This window comes from Pyrus communis, chromosome 6 (genome assembly GCF_963583255.1).
Source record: "Pyrus communis chromosome 6, drPyrComm1.1, whole genome shotgun sequence".
NCBI lineage: Eukaryota > Viridiplantae > Streptophyta > Magnoliopsida > Rosales > Rosaceae > Pyrus > Pyrus communis.
The window spans coordinates 16,142,571-16,161,387 of record NC_084808.1 but is presented as its reverse complement, the minus strand read 5'-3'; the positions used below and the strand labels follow the sequence as shown (position 1 = coordinate 16,161,387).

Here is an 18,817-nt window from a genome sequence, read left to right as displayed (position 1 = left end):
GTTTCCATTGGAAGTGAATGTCAAGCCTTCTTATTCCACAGGGGGAAAAACCCTAAATTTAGTTACGAACAATAGAGAAATCCGAACATGTAAACTTAGACATCCTACATTCGACCTCTGACGGGTGCACAACCCCTAAAATTTACTTAATACCAATGATTTGCGAATGATTATTCATAGCTTGACCTTATTTATGGTCATGTTCTAATAAGAAAGTGAATCGTATAAGATTTCCTTGTTACCCTTGAATAATTTTTTTTCATTTTTTGAATCACCATTTTTTGCAACACCATTTAAGATTCAGAAAAGTGGGTGTCTAATTGCATCACCATAAAATATGATTTGTGGCCAAAATGTTTTCCCTTAAATTGATCAAAACTAGCTGTCTGAAGCAGCACCCTGTAATGGCATGAGGTATGTGTAAAGTTGTGAATGACAATGAATCATGTATTGGATTACTTTTGTTGTAAGCCATTTGTTTATCGAGTTGTTAACAGTAAAAGTAATCTAATAGTCTGAGTGAAATAAGGATTATGGAATCTTAACCTTTGCAATTGAACTCAAAGAAATCTAATAGGTTTCGCTACAAAGATATAGAATCATGGTAGGACTAAATCACTTAAGTGATAGGGTTTGATTTTCACAACCAATAATAGGCCAGTTGTGATTAAACCCTAATGATATAAATACTATGGTTAAGTCCCTGCTTCCATACGCTTAATCTCTCAAATATGCTGAAACCCTATTCATATAGTAGAGAGATATTATTGAAGTACTGGAAGTAGAAGACAACCTAGAACTCTGCAATGGCTTCTTCTTGCGCAGGTAAGTTTTATGTAGACCTTATATTTTGAATATCTGCATGTAGTCCTTCCTTGTTACATATAAATAAAGTTCATGTAATCCTATAACCTTATTGTCCCATTATCACATGCATGTCTATACATGTGCATGTTACTTTTGGAATCTTTACATCTGGTATAAGAGCCTTCCAATAAGGCAAGGGTTCGTATTAAAGCATATAATCAAACTGACGACACTTATACTAATCACTTTAATTCTTCTATTGATCACTTGTACGTGAAAGCCATATTGTATTTGTAATGCTATGGTTTGTTCAATGCTTCCGGGAAGGATATTCTACAAGAAAGCTAGAGAACAACAAGAAGAAATCATGGATTCATGTGTTACTATAACACTAAATCAAAAAGTATAGTATGAATTTTAAACAAAATTGCAATGTCTAATCTGCTCAAAAGTGTTTAGATCATTATTTTGGTTTATTATTCAAAGAATTTAAAGGTGATTTGTTTGAAATTAATGGATAATAATCAGCTCAAGAGTGTTTATTATTCAAGTCATTCAAGCAACTCAATGTATAGTGCTACATGAATCTGCTTAAAAGTGTTGAAGACATGTAAATTGACCTTGTATTTTATGTATTGGCTATGCAACTCTAATATAAGCAATATCTGTCCAAAGATGATATACTGTGTTTATATGTAATTGTTGATGGAAAACATTCTGTGAGAGTTTTCCCAATTATGTTAAGTACTGTAAATTCTAGAAACCTATTGATTGATAAATTTGTGTGCACATGTTTCAACCCTTCGCATGACTTCTCTAAATTTTCAAAACATCAAAACCCTGACTGTTCCAACTTCAAGAAATGGAAAGAGGATGTGCAAATTGTGCTTGGAATCATGGATCTCGATTTGGCGATTAAAAAGGATAAGCCTGCAGATCTCACTGACACTAGCACGGCAGACCAAAGGATCAAGTTTGAGAAGTGGGAAAGGGCAAACAGAATGTCCTTAATGATCATGAAGAAAGCAATAACTTAGTCAGTCAAAGGAGGGATCCCAAAACAAGACAATCACTACAAGAAAACATGGCTTAGGTGGCGATAGACCCTTGTCACATAAACATGAAAATTCGTCACATTTGATTATATATGACAAAAATCCAGCATCACTATGTTTGTCACCTATACAGCGTCACCTATAGTCTACGTGATGAATTTTACATTCGCCACATATTTTTAGTATTTGTGACGTCGAATTCATCACTTAATAACTTTAACTGTGACAGAATAAGCGCCACAAAACACAAAAGTAAGTGACCTATAAGTTCGTCACATAACAAATGTATAAATGAGGAATTTATCATCACCCAATCTGATCCTAGAATGCTATGGCTGAGGATAAGTGAGACTGAAAGCGTCACTTATTCCTTTGGCATGTGGCGCAATTTGTGCCACGTGTCAAAATCATATACCTATTAGGTACAATTCGTGATGAACCAATTACCACTTATTCCCTGCTTCATCATCTAGAATTAGAATTCATAACAAATATAAGGCAATACTTTGGTTAATCATATTTCATTGATCAATAAGTTAGGTTACATCCAATATATACATTAAGTGTATATCCCAAAAGCTAACATAAGCATCCTAACACCTCTAAACATATTGAGATGCTAACAAGATTCTTAAGGCATTGAGTCGGTAACAAAACAGGTATACCGTGTGCATGTTTGAAACCAACAACAAAATACATAATATAAGTCATCAGCCATATCATGGTCTTTAGTTCAGCATAAGTATCATTGTCATTTGAAAGATCACCATCACTATCTCAAGCGCTTCTTTAATACTTTCTCTTAATACTTTCTCCTTTAACTCCATCCTTCCTTTTCTTCATCTTATCCTTACATAATAAAAGAGAAAAAAATAAACATTGGTGTCTAGAGAATAGCAGGTGCATTGAGATTTGAATAACAACAAAAGAAAAGAAACTAAGAATTGAAGCAATAGTTACAGTAAGAAGAACGAAACATAACAGACAAGCCTATCTAAATTACACAATGAGTTTTATATTCACTTTAATTTCATTACCTTGTGAGCCTTCCTTGCATGTTGGATGAAATGGTTTTGCCCCTCCCTTGTGGTAATACTTTTGTTTCTTACGATTATATAAATTTTGCTTGAAAACATCCTACATTAAAAGACCATTAATTAACAAGAAAAACATATATAGTTTCATACCATAAACTACTTATTCACTGTAATTTTAACATTCAACTTTTATAAAGATCAAATTGATATCACTACTAATGAAGTATATACTGATCAATTCTTGACTCTCATATGAGTGATACAAGTATTACACAAGCTACATGAGTAGATAAGCATCCATGATGCGTAGTATAACAAGGTAGAACAACATAAAGATAAACATTACAGTTGGGAGCATTTATATGCTAATAGCTGATAATTCCACAATAGTCCCAATCTTAATCAACAGTCGATTATGTCTTAAATTTCTAATTTTGTCAAATGTTCTTAAGGTAATAATACTCAAGGACAGAGCATTTACTGTTCTGGATTCCAATAGAACCTCACATAATAAAATCACTTCTCTGGAAAACATAAATGATAGTTCTAGCAACTGACTGCAGAGTATAAAGTGGTAACTTAAACAATTATGTATGTTTTCATTCTGCATTAAAAACAAAAGCATTCTAGAAAATAATTTCATCCTACAAGAAAAATAGAAGCATTCCAGAAAAATAATCTCATCCGACAATTCACAGTAAAAAGAAAAATACGAAAAAGTAAAAAGCAAATGGAAAAATTGATTATAGATCCTCCATATATAATAATATATCTAGTTGAAAATGCTCAATCATAGAATTAAACAGCCAGACACAAATACATATAGACCTAGAAAAATCAAAACCAAAATTTACCCAAATTAGAGGCTGCAGAGTGCGGATGTGCAAGCAGAGGGCTGCTGGAGGCAAGTACCTACAAATTCAAAACCAAATTTAGAAAAAAGAAATGATAGAAAAAAATTGAAAAGAGAATTCAACCTATTAGATTGGGTTGAGCGTATGAAGGTGATCTACACTCTTTAACATTCATCCAAAGAGTTCTGTACTTCCCATGTCCATTTGCTCATTGCCTTTTTTGGTCGCCACTAACAATGACAAAAATCAAAGGCAAAGAAATAGTAGCAAATTAAAATTAAAGTTTCACATTTTGTGGATCTGTTAAAATTGGGTGTCTAAGCTTGGCAACCAAATAACCAATTGAAGAAGAAAATCCAAAAGACAATTAAAGAAATGTAGGGAAACAAATAAGTACCTTGTTTTCGCCTGAAGAACTCGATAGAAGACCGAATCTCTCTTTCCCCAATTTAGGTCTTGTTATGTCAGAGAGAGGAGAGAGTTAGAGAACGAGCAGCAGAGGATACTGAGAGAGTAGTTGAGAAAGGTGGTTGTTGCCGTCACTGGCAACCACTAATGGTTGGTCATCAGAGTCGGGGTGAAAGAGTAAGCAAAGGGGAGCTGAAGACGATCGGAATGGGTGAGAACTAAATGAAATAGGTTTTACAATTTGGGGTTTTGATATTATTTCTTCGGTATATTTTATTTTTTATTTTAATACTATATGTGACGAATGACATAACGTGGCCTTCTCCTTTGTTATGTGATGAAATTTAAAGATTCGTCACATATTAACATTTCATTCCGTGGTAAAATTTCCCACCCAATAGTTTGTGATGAATTCAAAAGTTTATGTGACGCAAAGTATTTTGGTGTCTAGTGAAAATTATTATGTGACGATTTCTAAAAAAGCGTCATTTATTTTACCCAAATGTGATAAATTTTTCCGTGCCACAAAAAATTTCATCACCTAATCCATGTTTTCTTGTAGTAAATACTAAAAATTTCTTGGCTGCAGTGGGAGAGAAATTCAAAGAGTCAGGGAAAGCTAAAATAGGTATTTTTCTTACACAGCTTACCTTCATAAAATTTGATTGAGTTGGCAATGTAAGAGAACATATTCTCAAGATGGTGGATCTGTTTAAAAAACTGAAGGATCTCTAAGTCCCAATGACTGATCTATTTCTAGTTCACATTAATTCTTTACCATCCAAGTATGGACAGCTAAAAGTTTCATATAATACACTGAAGAAAAATGGGGAATTTATGAGTTGATTTCAATGTGTGCACACAAGAAGAAGATAGACTCAAGGTAGATAAGTCAACTAAAGTAAATATCATTCAAGTTGACAAAAGTGTCAAGGTCACAAATGCTGGTTCATTGTTCACTACTCGTAAGCTAAAGAAGAAAGCATTTTCTTCTTCATTTAAAAGTGCTAACACCTCTAAAGGATTTCACAAACTCAAACATGTGAACACTGAAATCGAAAAAGAAAAGGAATACTATTTTTGAAAGGAAACGGGTCACTTGAGAAAGAACTGTGTTGGTTTCAAAAACTGGTTTTCCAGAAAAGGTAAAATTTTCAATGTCTTTGTGTGTGTTGAGTCAAATTTGGTTTACATTCCACCAGAGAGTTGGTGGTTTAACACTGGATGTTTTATTCACTTCACTAATTCTTTGCAGGGCGTCTAAAAAACAAAGGAGATAAACAATGAAGTCTACAATGTCTATGTTGGGAATGGGAGCAAGGTTGCTGTCGAGTCAATAGGGAGTGTCCAACTAGTATTATCTTCTGGTTTTATTTTAAAATTGAGTCCAGTGCTTTATGTGCCTTCCATGAGAAGGAGTTTGATTTCAGCTTCTAAGTTAGTAGAGTCTGGTTTATCCTTTGTTGGTGACCAAGAAATTGTACATTTTTATGATTCAAATAAATTAAACAACTTGCTGGCATATGCAGTTCTTAATATTGATATGTGGCAAATGAAATGTTCATATATAAATGAGTGCTTTAATGCTCATCATGTTGGTTCCAAGAGAATGCTCACATTTGAAAAAACCTCTATGCTATGGCACAAGAGGCTAGGGCACATCTCTAAGGAAGGGATTGTTAAGTTAACCAACGAAAACCTATTGCCACCACTGGATTTCAATGATTTTAAAGAGTGCATAGACTGTTACAAAGGAAAACTAACCAATACAAGAAAGAAGGGATCAAATCGAAGTCAAAACCTACTTGAAATAATACACACTGACATTTGTGGACCATTTCCAAACAAAACTATATGTGGAAAGTCATATTTTATAACCTTTATTGATAACTTTTCATGATATACTTATGTCTTTTTTATGTCAGAAAAGTCTGAAGCATTGGAGTGTTTTAAGATTTACAAGCTAGAAGTTGAAAAATAACTAAAGAAACACATTAAAATCGTAAAATCCGATAAAGGTGGTGAGTACTTTGGCAGGTATTCTAAAGCTGGACATCATAAAAGTCCTTTTGCAACCTTCCTTTAGAAGAATAGCATAATGGCACAATACACAACCCCAGGTACTCTCCAATAAAATGGGGTTGCATAACGAAAGAACATGACCTTCAAAGACATGATAAGATCGATGTTTTCCGACTCTAAGCTGCCAATCTTTCTCTGGGGTCAAACACTAAAAACTGCAAACTATATCTTGAATAGGGTACCAAGTAAGTCAGTTGACATGGTGCATTTTGAAGCATGGACTGGAAGAAGACCAAGCTTCAACCATTTCCAGATATGGGGTTGCAAAGCTGAGGCAAGGTTTTATAATCCAATTGAGAAGAAACTAGATCCCATAACCATGAGTTGCAGATTTATTGGATTTTTTGAGAAATCCAAAGGGTACAAATTTTATTGGTCTCATGGTCACTCCAAAATAATGGAGACCCACAATGCCAAATTTGTTAAAGAATTGGATGAAGTTCAGTTAATTGAAGGTGTGTCAACATTTCCAGAATTCAAAGAATTAGCTACTGATAATAGCTTGAGTGGTTTCCTTCCTCAACAAGAAACTGTGCTATCTATGCAAATACATATATAACTTGAGATTTCCACTGTAGATTTCAACCTTTTGGGGACCGAAACATAAGTACCTGTTGCTAATGATATTATAAAAATGGAAGTGGACCTTACACTTCCATTGGATGATCTAATTTCAGATGTTGGCACTACAATGGAAGCAGCAACTCAAGATCAAGTTCATGAAGAAATAGTGAGTGTGAGAAAATCACAAAAAGCAAGGAAAACAGTCATTCTTTCAGATTTCGTATACCCGAATGAAGCTGAGCACAATATAGGAGATGAAGATGATCTCATCACTCATCATCAGGCTATCACTAGCATAAGATCCAAGCTATGACAGGCTGCAATGGATTAGAAATTGAAGTCCATGTAAAAGAACTAGGTATGGACTCTAGTTTCAAAACCAAGTGGGGTTACTAAAACAGTAGGTTGCAAGTGGGTTTACAAAACTAAAAGAGACTCATTTGGTAACATTGACAAACATAAAGTCATATTAGTTGGAAATGGGTTCACACAAAGGGAATGAGTCAATTATAATGAGATTTTCTCTCCTGTTTCAACCATATACTTTATAAGAGTCATTTTGGCACTCATTGCACACTTAGACCTAGAACTGCACTAGATGGATGTCAAGATTGCGTTTCTCAATGAAGACCTTAAAGAAGACATTTACATGACTCCACCACCAGGATTTGTTGAAAAGGGGAAGGAGTCAATGGTATGCAAATTCTATAAGTCCATTTATAGTTTGAAGTAGGCTTCCAGACAATGGAACAAGAAGTTCGATACTGTAATGTCAAAGTTTGGTTTCCAAGAAAACAAGTGGATGAATGTGTGTATCTTAAGGTAAGTTGTCAAAAATCATCTTCTTAGTCTTATATATGGATGACATTCTACTTGCTAGTTCGGATCTCACCTTGCTGCAAATTACCAAAGACATGTTAGCTACAAATTTTGACATGAAGGACTTGGGGGAAGCCAAGTTTGTGCTAGGCATAGAAATCATTCGAGATAGAAACAAAAGAACTCTTGGTCTCTCACAAAGGCAATATGTTGACAGGATCACTAAAAGATTTAATATGCATAAATACACTGGTAGTGAATTACCAATTAGGAAAGGGGACAAAATGAGTAGTGAACAAAGCCCCAAAAATGAATTAGAGAAGGAGAGTATGAAAGACAAGCCTTATGCATCACTTAGGGGAAGCTTGATGTATGCTCAAGTGTGTACAAGACCAGACTTGGCATTTGCAGTTAGTGTACTAGGCAGGTTTCAAGCAAATCCTGGTCTACCTCACTGGATTACAGCCAAGAAAGTCTTGAGATATCTCAAGAAAACCAGAGATTAAATGCTCACTTATAAACATGTTGATGCATTTGAGTTATTGGCTTATACTGATTCAGATTTGGGACTATGTGTTGATGAACGAAGATCAACTAATGGATACATATTTATGTTTGTTGGTGGTGCTGTGTCATGCAAAAGTGCCAAACAGAAATTGATTGCTTCATCGACTATGGAGGCTGAGTTTATTAGATCTTATACTGCAACCAAACAGGCAATTTGGCTCAGAACTATTGTAAAGGGATTAAGTGTGGTGGACAACATTGAAAAGCCACTTAAGTTACTGTGACAACAAGGCAGCAATGTTTTTCTTGAAGAATAACAATAGATCACTTACAAACAGACTTATGAATATGAAGTACTTGAAGGTAAGGGATGAAGTGAGGAAGGGAACTATTGATATTCAACACATAAGCACAGAACTTATGGTTGATGACCCTCTTACAAAGGCTTTAACAATGGGAGTATTCAAGAAGCACACTTTTGATATGGGAATGAGAGACTCTTTTGATTTAGTCAATGAGTGGGAGTAAGCACTCAATTGATTCTTATGTGATACATTCAATTGTTGGCTATTGTTCTTTGTCAATTTCTTTTGTTATTTGAACTATGTATGAGTTTATCAGTATGGAAATTTCATAACTGATATACTATTCTTAACAGATTTCATACTGAAGTTAATTTTAGTTTGTTTTGTGAACTAATGTTTTGATTATTAGTTCTTGACACCATGAATTTGTTAGCAACAAAGTGCTTTAATTTGAATGTGTATGTGATCTTGGAGTGCAAGGAACAGACCAAGTTGTTCTTAGTTTTCTTTGGTTATGCATTCGATTCAAACTGACAGGTTGCTAGGAAAGTTTGTTGCATACTTATGAAGACTCAGTGATCACCATGAGTTCTTATTTCTTAGGATAAACCATTGACATTCAAGTGGGAGAATGTAAAGTTGTGAATGACAATGAATGATGTATTGAATTACTTGTGTTGTAAGCCACTTGTTCATCGAGTTGTTAACGACATAAGTAATCTAATAGTCCTAGTCAAATAAGGATTATGGATTCATAACCTTTGCAATTAACCTCAAAGAAATCTAATAGGTTTCGCTACAAAGATATAGAATCATGGTAGGACTCAATCACTTAAGTGATAGGGTTTAATTTTCACAACCAATAATAGGCCAGTTATGATTAAACCCTAATGATATAAATACTATGGTTAAGTCCCTGCTTCCATATGCTTAATCTTTCAGATATGCTGAACCCTATTCATATAACAGAGTGATATTATTCAAGTACTGGAAGTAGAAGACAACCTAGAACTCTGCAATGGCTTCTTCTTCCTCAGGTAAGTTTTATGTAGACCTTATATTTTGCGTATCTGCATGCAGTCCTTCCTTGTTACATAGAAATATGGTTCATGTAATCCTATAACCCTATTGTCCCATTATCACATGCACGTCTATATATGTGCATGTTACTTTTGTAATCCTTACAGCATGTCCTCCTTTGATCCAGTGAGGGTTTCAAATTCAATTTTAATAACCAATTTCAAGCGTGTATCTTGTCGCGTTCATGTGATGTCGTATTAGATAAATGTTCTGAATGACTATGAATAGAAAACCCCAAACCCCTTTTCACGGCTGAAACTTACCTACAACAGAGGGTATAACATTCTGCTTCATTTATTGGGGAAGGGCATTTATAAGACTGAACTGCATCCAGTGAGAACGGAAAACGAAAACACCATGATCAAGCCAACAACATATAAAAAAGGACAGGACATCCACTTTAGACCACAACCAAATAACCTAAGGTGCCCACTTTGGAAAAAGCCTTATCCTTGACATTTTATTTCCCAAAAGTTTATCATTTCTGTTAAGCTGCAATTTTTCTTCAACAGTACGTAGTACTGAAGTTTAGTAGGAATGGGAGTTTAAATGAGATAGGAGTGAAGATTTGAAGATCATGAAATACCAAAGAGTGAACGCTATCGCTATCTTGGATCTATCATGAGATCTCAACCATATAATACAAGTTAGATGGATGAAGTAGAAGGGTGCATTGGGTATGTTATGCAATCGTCGTATGTTACTAAAGCTCAAGGGAAAATTTTATTGGCCGATAATAAGGCCAACAATGCTTTATGGCACGAAATGTTGGGTGGTCAAAAATCAACACGTGCAAAAATGAGTGTAGTAAAGATGAGAATACTACGTTGGATGTGTGGGCACATGAGAAGGGATAAGATTAAGAACGAGAATATCCGATATAAAGCAAGACTGCTGCAATGGAATATAAGATGAGAGAAAATTGGTTAAGGTGGTTTGGACACGTGAGTCTACTGATGCTCTAGTTAGAAGATACAACTATAAGGCGTAATGACACACCCTAACCTAGATCGAGGCATGACTGGCCCGAGCCGGGATGTGACACGTAGGCTTAAGATAAAAGGAGTAGAGGAAGACCTAGGAAGACTTGAAAAGAGACTTAAGGAAAGCAATAGGGTACTTGGAACTAGTGGAAGACATGACACAAAACTAGGGCAATGGTGCTCTAGGATTCATACAGTCGACCCAACTTAGTGAAATAAGACTTGATTGTTATTGTTCTTCTTGTTGTTGGTATGTAGTACTGAGTAATGTAAAAAATGAATGAAAGAGATTGAAAATAGAAGATTTAACAATTGTGATTAAAACACTCGTAGAACTAATAACTTAGCATATAGTTCAAATGCTTAAAAAATGAATGAAAGAGATTGAAAATAAAAGATTTAACAATTGTGATTAAAACACTCGTAGAACTAATAACTTAGCATATAGTTCAAATGCTTACAAAAACACCACAAATTTCCCATCATTTCTCTTTTTGAATTTGTGTTTAAATCAAGGAACATATAAAGGAAAGCAAGAATTGACAACTCTGGAACTTGAAGTGGAGCAAAATCCAAAGTCTTTATCCCTTTGACTAAGAGTTTTGCTTCCACAAAAGAGGCATACTGTGCTCAAAAAGTCATATTTTTCTGTTCAATAACGAAAATACTAGAACAACGTCGGGCACTTTACACTTTACCGTTATCTTTTTCCTTTTTTTTTGAACAACTTTTCATTATGAATTATGCAAACCAAGGATTTCCATCCCAACAAAGCACTGAGTAAATATGACTACCCAGACACCAGACACCATCATGTAAAATGGACATATAAATATGCAATCTTCACTGAAAACATGAATTCTTATATCAACCATGTTACAAACTTACAAACTACTGTCAGGTATAATCCTTACCACATAACAATATGGGTAATGCTAAGGAGAGCATATTATTTGAACCATTTTATGTGTTAGCAGAATCTTTCATTAGAGAAGGTATATTCTCTTACCTTCTATTAGTTTCTCCGCCGCTCGGCGCATGGTCTCGACGACTGCACGTTTACTCGCTGAACCACAGCAGTGAGTGTGCCACTGCATTTGTAACCAACGGCACGCTTGTCGATGGCGACGATGGCAACGTGTCCACCGGTGATCAAACGACACATGACACCATTGCAGTAGCATGTGGATCCAATGACTGTGACGTCTACTTGCCGAACCGTGAAGGTGAGTATGACAGCACATTTGCCGCCAACGACGGATTAGCCAGCGACAACAATGGCGGCGCGTGCAGAACCGAGACCTAACCTTAGGTTATTCAACATTGTGAATCACGTGACACCCTCCGTTCGTGCAAATTCAATGTTGAAATAGTACTTTTGGATGTTAAATTAGAGGAAAGTTAAAAAGTGCTTATATAAGCTAAGTTATACATTCAAAGGTACAAGTTCGGATAAATAGGACCAAGGCAAGGAGCCTAACAAGGAAATATGCATGGGCTACTTGTGAGTGGATCCCTTCAAAACTTACGTTTTTTTATTAAAGTATATTTTTTAAATGAATGATTTGAGCTAGCCTTTGATGAGACTTAAGTAGTGAGTCTACTTGATTGTGGCCAGAGGGAGGGTGAAATGTCTCTGTGAGTCTTCCTGGCCCCATAAGGGGTGGATAACCGTAGCTTGCCACATGTTGTCTCCCTTTTTTTTTTAAAAAAAAAAGTTAATGTTGACATTATAGTTAATCTAATAATAACTTTGGTGATTTATTTTCTTTTCACCACATGGTCATCATGCACTTCGTATAGATATCTTCAGCCGTAGTCCATAGAATTAATTAATTGCAGGTGTCGATATTTCTAGTAGAGGCTAGCTCTTGTGTAGGTAGATGTCGTTTCATTTGCTCACTATACTATACTAGTATGCTAGTTTTGTGATTGATTTTAGATATGATCTTTGAATTGTTTTGATGTGATTGTTTGATGATTTGATATGAATTGATTGACTTGGAATAAGGATATTGTTTGACTATATATTATAGTAGATACTATTATGTAGTTTTAAACTATATACATTTTTCAAACGGGGGTTAGTATCTTCGAAATGATTTTGACTAGATAAATGATTATGATCCACTTACACTTTGGCAGTGAGACTATCCACTTACACTTACTGTTATTTATCTAGTTGTAATAATGGCACAGTCACAATTTTGATTATGCCAAGCGCTACATTTTAATTTGTGTTAACTGTTGTATGCACTGCTATGAGTGATGAGTCAACTATATACTATATATTTTACCCTAATCTTAGTATTAATTTATTAGTTATTTTGTGAGGAATTTGATACTTTGGCTTATATTTCCTATGTAGGGCATCCAACTTCTTCTTGAGTAAAAAGTGACCAAATGGATGAATTTTGGAGTAATTCGAATTGAAGGATGTTCGTGTGTCTTTCAACCTATTTGTGTCAAAGTTTCAAAATTTTATACCAAGTGGATAATTTATAGGGATGAAATAAAGGAGCAGCGTGTAGTGCTGCCAAACTGACGTTTTGAGCTTATTTGGGCTTTTTGGCATCCAAGATGATGTTTTTTTGGGTTCGAGGCCTTCTGTAATTATGTTCGGGACATCTCAAACTTTAATCCTAGCTGTTCTGGCCCTGTTTTGGAGCTCTGAAGATACAGAAACGTGTCTGATTTGTGGCTGGGCAGATTTCCCATATTTGATTAGGATTATGTTTCCTAGTTTCCCTTAAGTTATTATGTTTCCTAGTTTCACTTAAGTTATTATGTTTCCTAGTTTTTAGAAGACCTTTTCTAGTAAGAATTTTATTTTGTAATAGTATAAATAAGACTTTTTTAGCCATTAGGGTTGAGAGGAGAGAACGCACACACTAATTTGGAGAATTGCTTTTGACAATTCAAATTTATTTTCAAGGTGTTTTCTATTCATGTTCTTAATAATATTTTGTTTTATGATTGTTCGTAACTAGTTTCGTTTGCTAGGGCGAGCCCACGAGCCTTAGTAAGAATATATAGTTTCTTTTCAATTTACTTATGATATTATGCATGTAGGTTTTGAATTATTAATCACCATGTTTGAAACTATCTACTTGTCTGGATGATTGGCCACCATTAAGATATTTAGAAAAGTAATTTGATGCAATTTTGGCGAAGGGCTGTCCCTAAAATTGACCAAGGCTTCTTGTGGTTAATATGTGTACCTTCTTAGGATGCACGACACGTCTTAAGGGTTGCATGATTTTTCAAAAGATTTTCACAAAACTTAATGAGTATTGCACGTTCACATCCGATCTAGACACCACGGACGGGTTGCATGTTAGATATCGTTCTATGTTGGAGGTTCCAAGTAGGATATACTTTAGGAAAACCTAACCTTCAAAATATACAAGGGTAATTCATAAGTAATTGGAAGAACTATGTAGAATTGTTAAGGTGACGGCGGAATAGATTTTCAAAACTATTTTCTTTTGTTTTCTTTACCTTCCCATTTATTTAATTGTTTTTAATTAAATTCTTTTTTAATATTTTAGTTCATAAAATCAACCTTTTCCAAATTTTGTTTTCAAATATTTAATTAAGATTTGGTATTTACATAAATTATTCATTCAATCCATGTGGAGAATGACCTTACTAGAGCCGACTACACTACAATTACCTTGTACTCTTGCAAGTATTTTAAGTGTTTTATCCTTACTTTTGCAGGTGGTAAAAATCCTATCAATGAGCTCTAAACTCGATGTGTAATAAGGGATTTTAGCCCTGGGGAGGTTGTTTAGGATTTGCAGGATAGTTTGAATTAATTAATAAAAGGACCTTTTCGGTTCAAATTTGTTCATATCATAATTTCTTTACGATGGCTTTCATCATTAATTTGATGGTGTTTCGTCATTTTAGGGTGAAGTTACATTGTCAACTAAGCGTCGGCCAACACATCACGGCCTTTAAGCTAGTTGGTTATTGGGTCGTGATGTCACATGAGTAAATGTAAGAGTGATATGAGTCCAACCAAAACAGGGGTTTTATTTGAAGATATAAAATGAAAAAAGGAGATAATGTTACCGTCATCGGTGCCGGAAAACATCCGATCAGTTCTTGTTGTTGGTGGATTAGAGGGAAGAGGGAGGAGGGAGCGGAGGGCGAGTTGCACACGAAAGCAGGTTGATCTCCAACATTAGATAGATTATTCAAACAAGAGTACAAACAGTCTTCTTGGTCAATAAATAACTCTTCACATACACGAATTGATATAAATTACAGAAGATGTGTACACTTCATACATTACACACAATCAATGCAACAAGTCGCTGCGATTTACACAAACAAAACATGCACATACTTGAGAGGTGAAGACTCATTTCCTCCTATCAATTAGGACACTCACCAGAAAACTCAGGATTGAACATAAATGTCCGTATGCTGTCCATTTAGGTTGGCCGGAACGAACTTGTTTATCTCGTCCACTTTCCTAGTCTCATCAATGAAACTAGCAAACAGCATTGCCATTTTAGATGTTGATCTGATCCTCGCTTTTCATGGAACCGACATAAGCGATGCCTTCTTTGTAACTAGCCGTACTGTGATGATTTCCTTTCATTCTGTCTCCTCGGGATACTTTGGATGTGCTGCTGCAGCTCATCCTCCGGCCAAGCTTTGGTGATTTTGCACGAGTTGATGGCAGCTGGCATACAGACAAGGCAAAAATGTAACAACTTGAGCTGTAATTTACATTTATATAAAATAATGTTTATGTATTTGTCACAGTTCGTACAATGTAATATTATTCTATCTGTGGTTTCAAATAGGGTAACAGAATCTCATGCAGGGTAGAACCAGATAAAGTCACTGTATAACCTTTGTAAGTTCAGTTTTTGGTGGAGGTCCCTCGTGATAGAAGCTTGGCATCAGGTTTGCCTTAAACGCTAAACTCTTTCTCAGTTGCTTGATAGCTGCCTCCTCCTCTTCCTTGAAATTCCAAGATTATGAAGCAGACAAAGGTAAAGAAAAATCAAGTAAGAATGACCGAGCTGAACTAAAAAACATGAACAGACTAAAAAAGTTAAGAAACAATGGAACAACAGTGTGTGTGTGTGTGTGTGGGTGGGGGGGTGGGTGGAGAGAGAGAGAGAACCTTGGTCCTTGCATCACGTTTAGTTTTTTGCACCTCCAGTGCTTGGTGCTTCTCCTTTAACCTTGAATAAAACTAGATATGGCAACAATAATAAGGGTGCACAGTCATTGCTTAGGGACTACTCATCGGAGTAATTAAATTTAACTCCACATAATAAAAAACTGTGAAGGCACTACCTCCTTCCTTTTCTTCGCACGCTCAGTGCATCTTAACGTTGGAGCAGATGCCACAGTTTCTCTGAACTTAAGAGTTCGTGCAGATGCTACTGTGCTATGCATGCTCAAGGAATAGAACTTAAATTACGATTAGAAGTGAGTGGTAGGAAGAAGATGAAAAGACAAATGAATCAAGCTAGGACTTCAAAATGTAGAAAAGGATACATGGAAGCAACAGAACAGGAATCTTCCTCATCAGAATGGTTCTTCCTATCCGGTTGCAATGGCTTCCTTCGTACCAACGGTGATATTGGCTGCAAAGACATAGATGTCATAAAAAACTTTTGCGACTACAACAGAGACAACACATGCAATCAAGTCAAGGAAAGTCTTGACAAAATGTTTTCGTCAACGTTCAAAAGAATAAAAAATAACCAACGGATACATAGGGAATTTTAAAACAACCTATATCTAGGCTTTGGTTAGCAGGAGCTACCTGGTTATGCTTTGTGGTATTAAGAATTCGCAGATCGCTTGTATTGGATAATTTATTAACACCGTTACCGCAATTAAGAGCAACACTGACTGGACGATTTCCACATGAAGCACGCTTTTCAGTAGCTAAGGTAAATGGCTGTGGAACAGTGTGTTTTGTTCCAGCATTTCCAGCAGCAGGTTTTGATGCATGTTTTACAGATGCAAGTGACTTACTAGTAACCTTTGTTTTCCCGGAATCCAGTTGAACCTTCTCCACAGTCTGGTGATTATCTGAATCCGACCTTACTACATTCTGATCTTCACTACATTCTGGAATTCCCTCAGGGTTTGAATCATGAGAAAGACCTGAATAGTTTGTGACACTTTCTGATTCCTTGTCCATGCAGATATCTGTAACTTCCATCCCCATTACACTTGCAATACAGAAAAAGCATCCCAATTGTAACAATATCATTATAGGTGTATCTAGAGTGCAAACATGTTTGCACCTTCTCATTACTTACAAAAATAAAATAAAATTTGGTCATGATTTGGTGCTTACAAACTCCGTAAAAGTGTAAAAACATTTTTAATTCATGAAAGTGCAGAACGATATTTTAATTCATGTTTTTACCACCCTTTTGGATATGCTGCTACTGGAAAAAAAATATATATTCTCTTTTTCTGACCAAAAAGAGAGAGGGGAACAAAAGAAGATGCAAGAGTGATAGTATTAGCTAAGTTACAATGTAATGTTTTAAAGAAAAATAGAACAATTCCAGAACAACTATTGTGGGCAAACATAACAAAAACGTGATGTTATTTGACTTTTAAATACTCAAAATGCGTACAGATGAAACCACCCTTCTTCCATGAGGAAATATTTGTATGCTAATTTTTCCGCAGATAGATGAAAATTACTCAGGAGTATCAAAAGAAGATGACGACTAACAAACAATGAGCGAGTGAGAAAAGATGATAAAGCATATTGAACTCGAACTATTAAAAAACTCATCATTCCCTTCAGCAGTATGATGGGTTTGTTAAGTATGCAAATAGATGTTAATTATTTAACATAAAGTAGCAAGAGACAGAATCATTTGCTCTGCCAACAACCAGAGGTGTGAAGAAAGAGGGAGAAGAACCAAATGAAAGAAAAAATAGATAGGTGTGCTCAATCCGTATTTTCTTTGATGAGTCGCCATAACACCCTGAGATATCGCCAAACAACAGACAAAGAAAATCGAAGAATGGGGAGGGTTTTACAAAGCAAAAGAGAATCACTCTGCACTAAATTTAAACTGCAGTAAGAGGCAATTTCGAAGGCACGAGCTTATGTATATGGTAGAAAAGCAAAACGTGAACCGATAAACACAGTCACTTCTTAACTTCACATTTAAATTTTGTGGAAACTGACAAATATTGAACCAATATGAATACCAAGTAGGAATTCAAAAGGATCTCAAACCTCAATTTGTTGGATTAAGTACAAACAAAACATGTCTAATATTCAAACAAACTCTTGTTAACATTACACTTTAAAGAAAAACACTCCAAATCCAATACTTTAGAAAGGAAAAAAAAAAAGCCCAATTGACTTTGGTAATAAGGGCCGATATTACAACTAAGAACCAATGATGACAAAGGGACGGATGAGAGATTTTCTTATCCGCTTGAGCTCTCAGAGTGTTTTTGTATAAAACTCATAGTTGTCAGGGTGTTTTTATAATTTACTAAAACAATTAAGATTATAATGCCTAATTAAGATTAGCTTTGGCTGAGTAATCACACATATTTCTTTGACATACACAGAAAGAAAAAAAAGTATAAAGCAAACCCATTTCACCTCAAATGGGTTAAACTGTAATAACTAGTTAACCACATTGGAAAATTGGAATATTTAGTTCTTTCTTCTCTTTCCCCAGACACTCAAAACACACCAAAATCGGAAAAAAAATCGTGTATTTTCCCAGCTGCATTTTCTCAGCAACCAAACAAAGATCTAAGTGAACCAAACAAGTTTAAAACACAGATTTCAAAATCTGGGTTTTCATACATAATTAGCAAAAATCAATCCAAATGCACGAAGAAACAAAACCAAAAACAGATCAAAATGAAACGACATTGAAAAAATCGATACTGCATTTCATGGACGCGCAACAAGCTATAGCATTTCGAGCAGATCGAGAGCATGGATGGATGAGAAGGTGGCAAGGGTGGTAATCAACTCACAGTTTTGGTCCGAAGTCTGAAGATGTAGGAGGATTTCGCTCTGTGCGTCTGTGAGCCTCTGTGCCTCTGTGCCTCTGTGCCTATCGAGGTGTTATGTTTTCAAAGCATACATTCTGTTGCTTTTATATGCGCGCGCGGTGTCCCGTCGGCATTGACGCCGTGTATTAACGCCTATTAAGTCTTTGTCTGAAATATTTTTTTATTTTTCACTTTTTTCACATACGGATAAGAATTTTGTTTTTTGTTTTTTGTTTTTTGGTTTTTTTTTATTATTATTATTTTTATTTTTATACAAGCGAGAAT

General features: G+C 35.3%; 1 protein-coding gene across 1 annotated transcript; it reads right to left on the bottom strand.

The window, feature by feature from the left end:
* Nucleotides 1–14,683: 14,683 nt before the first annotated feature.
* LOC137736036 (protein WVD2-like 3) lies at nt 14,684–18,579 on the bottom strand. The gene is made up of 7 exons (XM_068475379.1): nt 18,515–18,579; nt 16,302–16,716; nt 16,031–16,119; nt 15,827–15,920; nt 15,651–15,722; nt 15,374–15,484; nt 14,684–15,200 (listed from the first exon to the last, which is right to left on the bottom strand). Exons 2-7 carry the CDS (start codon nt 16,710–16,712, stop codon nt 15,027–15,029), a joined length of 951 nt encoding a protein of 316 aa, XP_068331480.1. The 5' UTR covers nt 16,713–16,716; nt 18,515–18,579; the 3' UTR covers nt 14,684–15,026.
* Between the last annotated feature and the right edge of the window lie 238 nt (nt 18,580–18,817).

Bases quoted from the DNA above. Each gene is read 5' to 3' on its own strand.
- LOC137736036 (XM_068475379.1), bottom strand. From the start codon at position 16,712: ATGGGGATGGAAGTTACAGATATCTGCATGGACAAGGAATCAGAAAGT. The intron at 15,921-16,030 runs GTATCCTTTTCT...GAGCATGCATAG, and splicing joins TCCTGTTCTGTTGCTTCCAT to CACAGTAGCATCTGCACGAA. The intron at 15,485-15,650 runs GTTCTCTCTCTC...TGGAATTTCAAG, and splicing joins AACGTGATGCAAGGACCAAG to GAAGAGGAGGAGGCAGCTAT.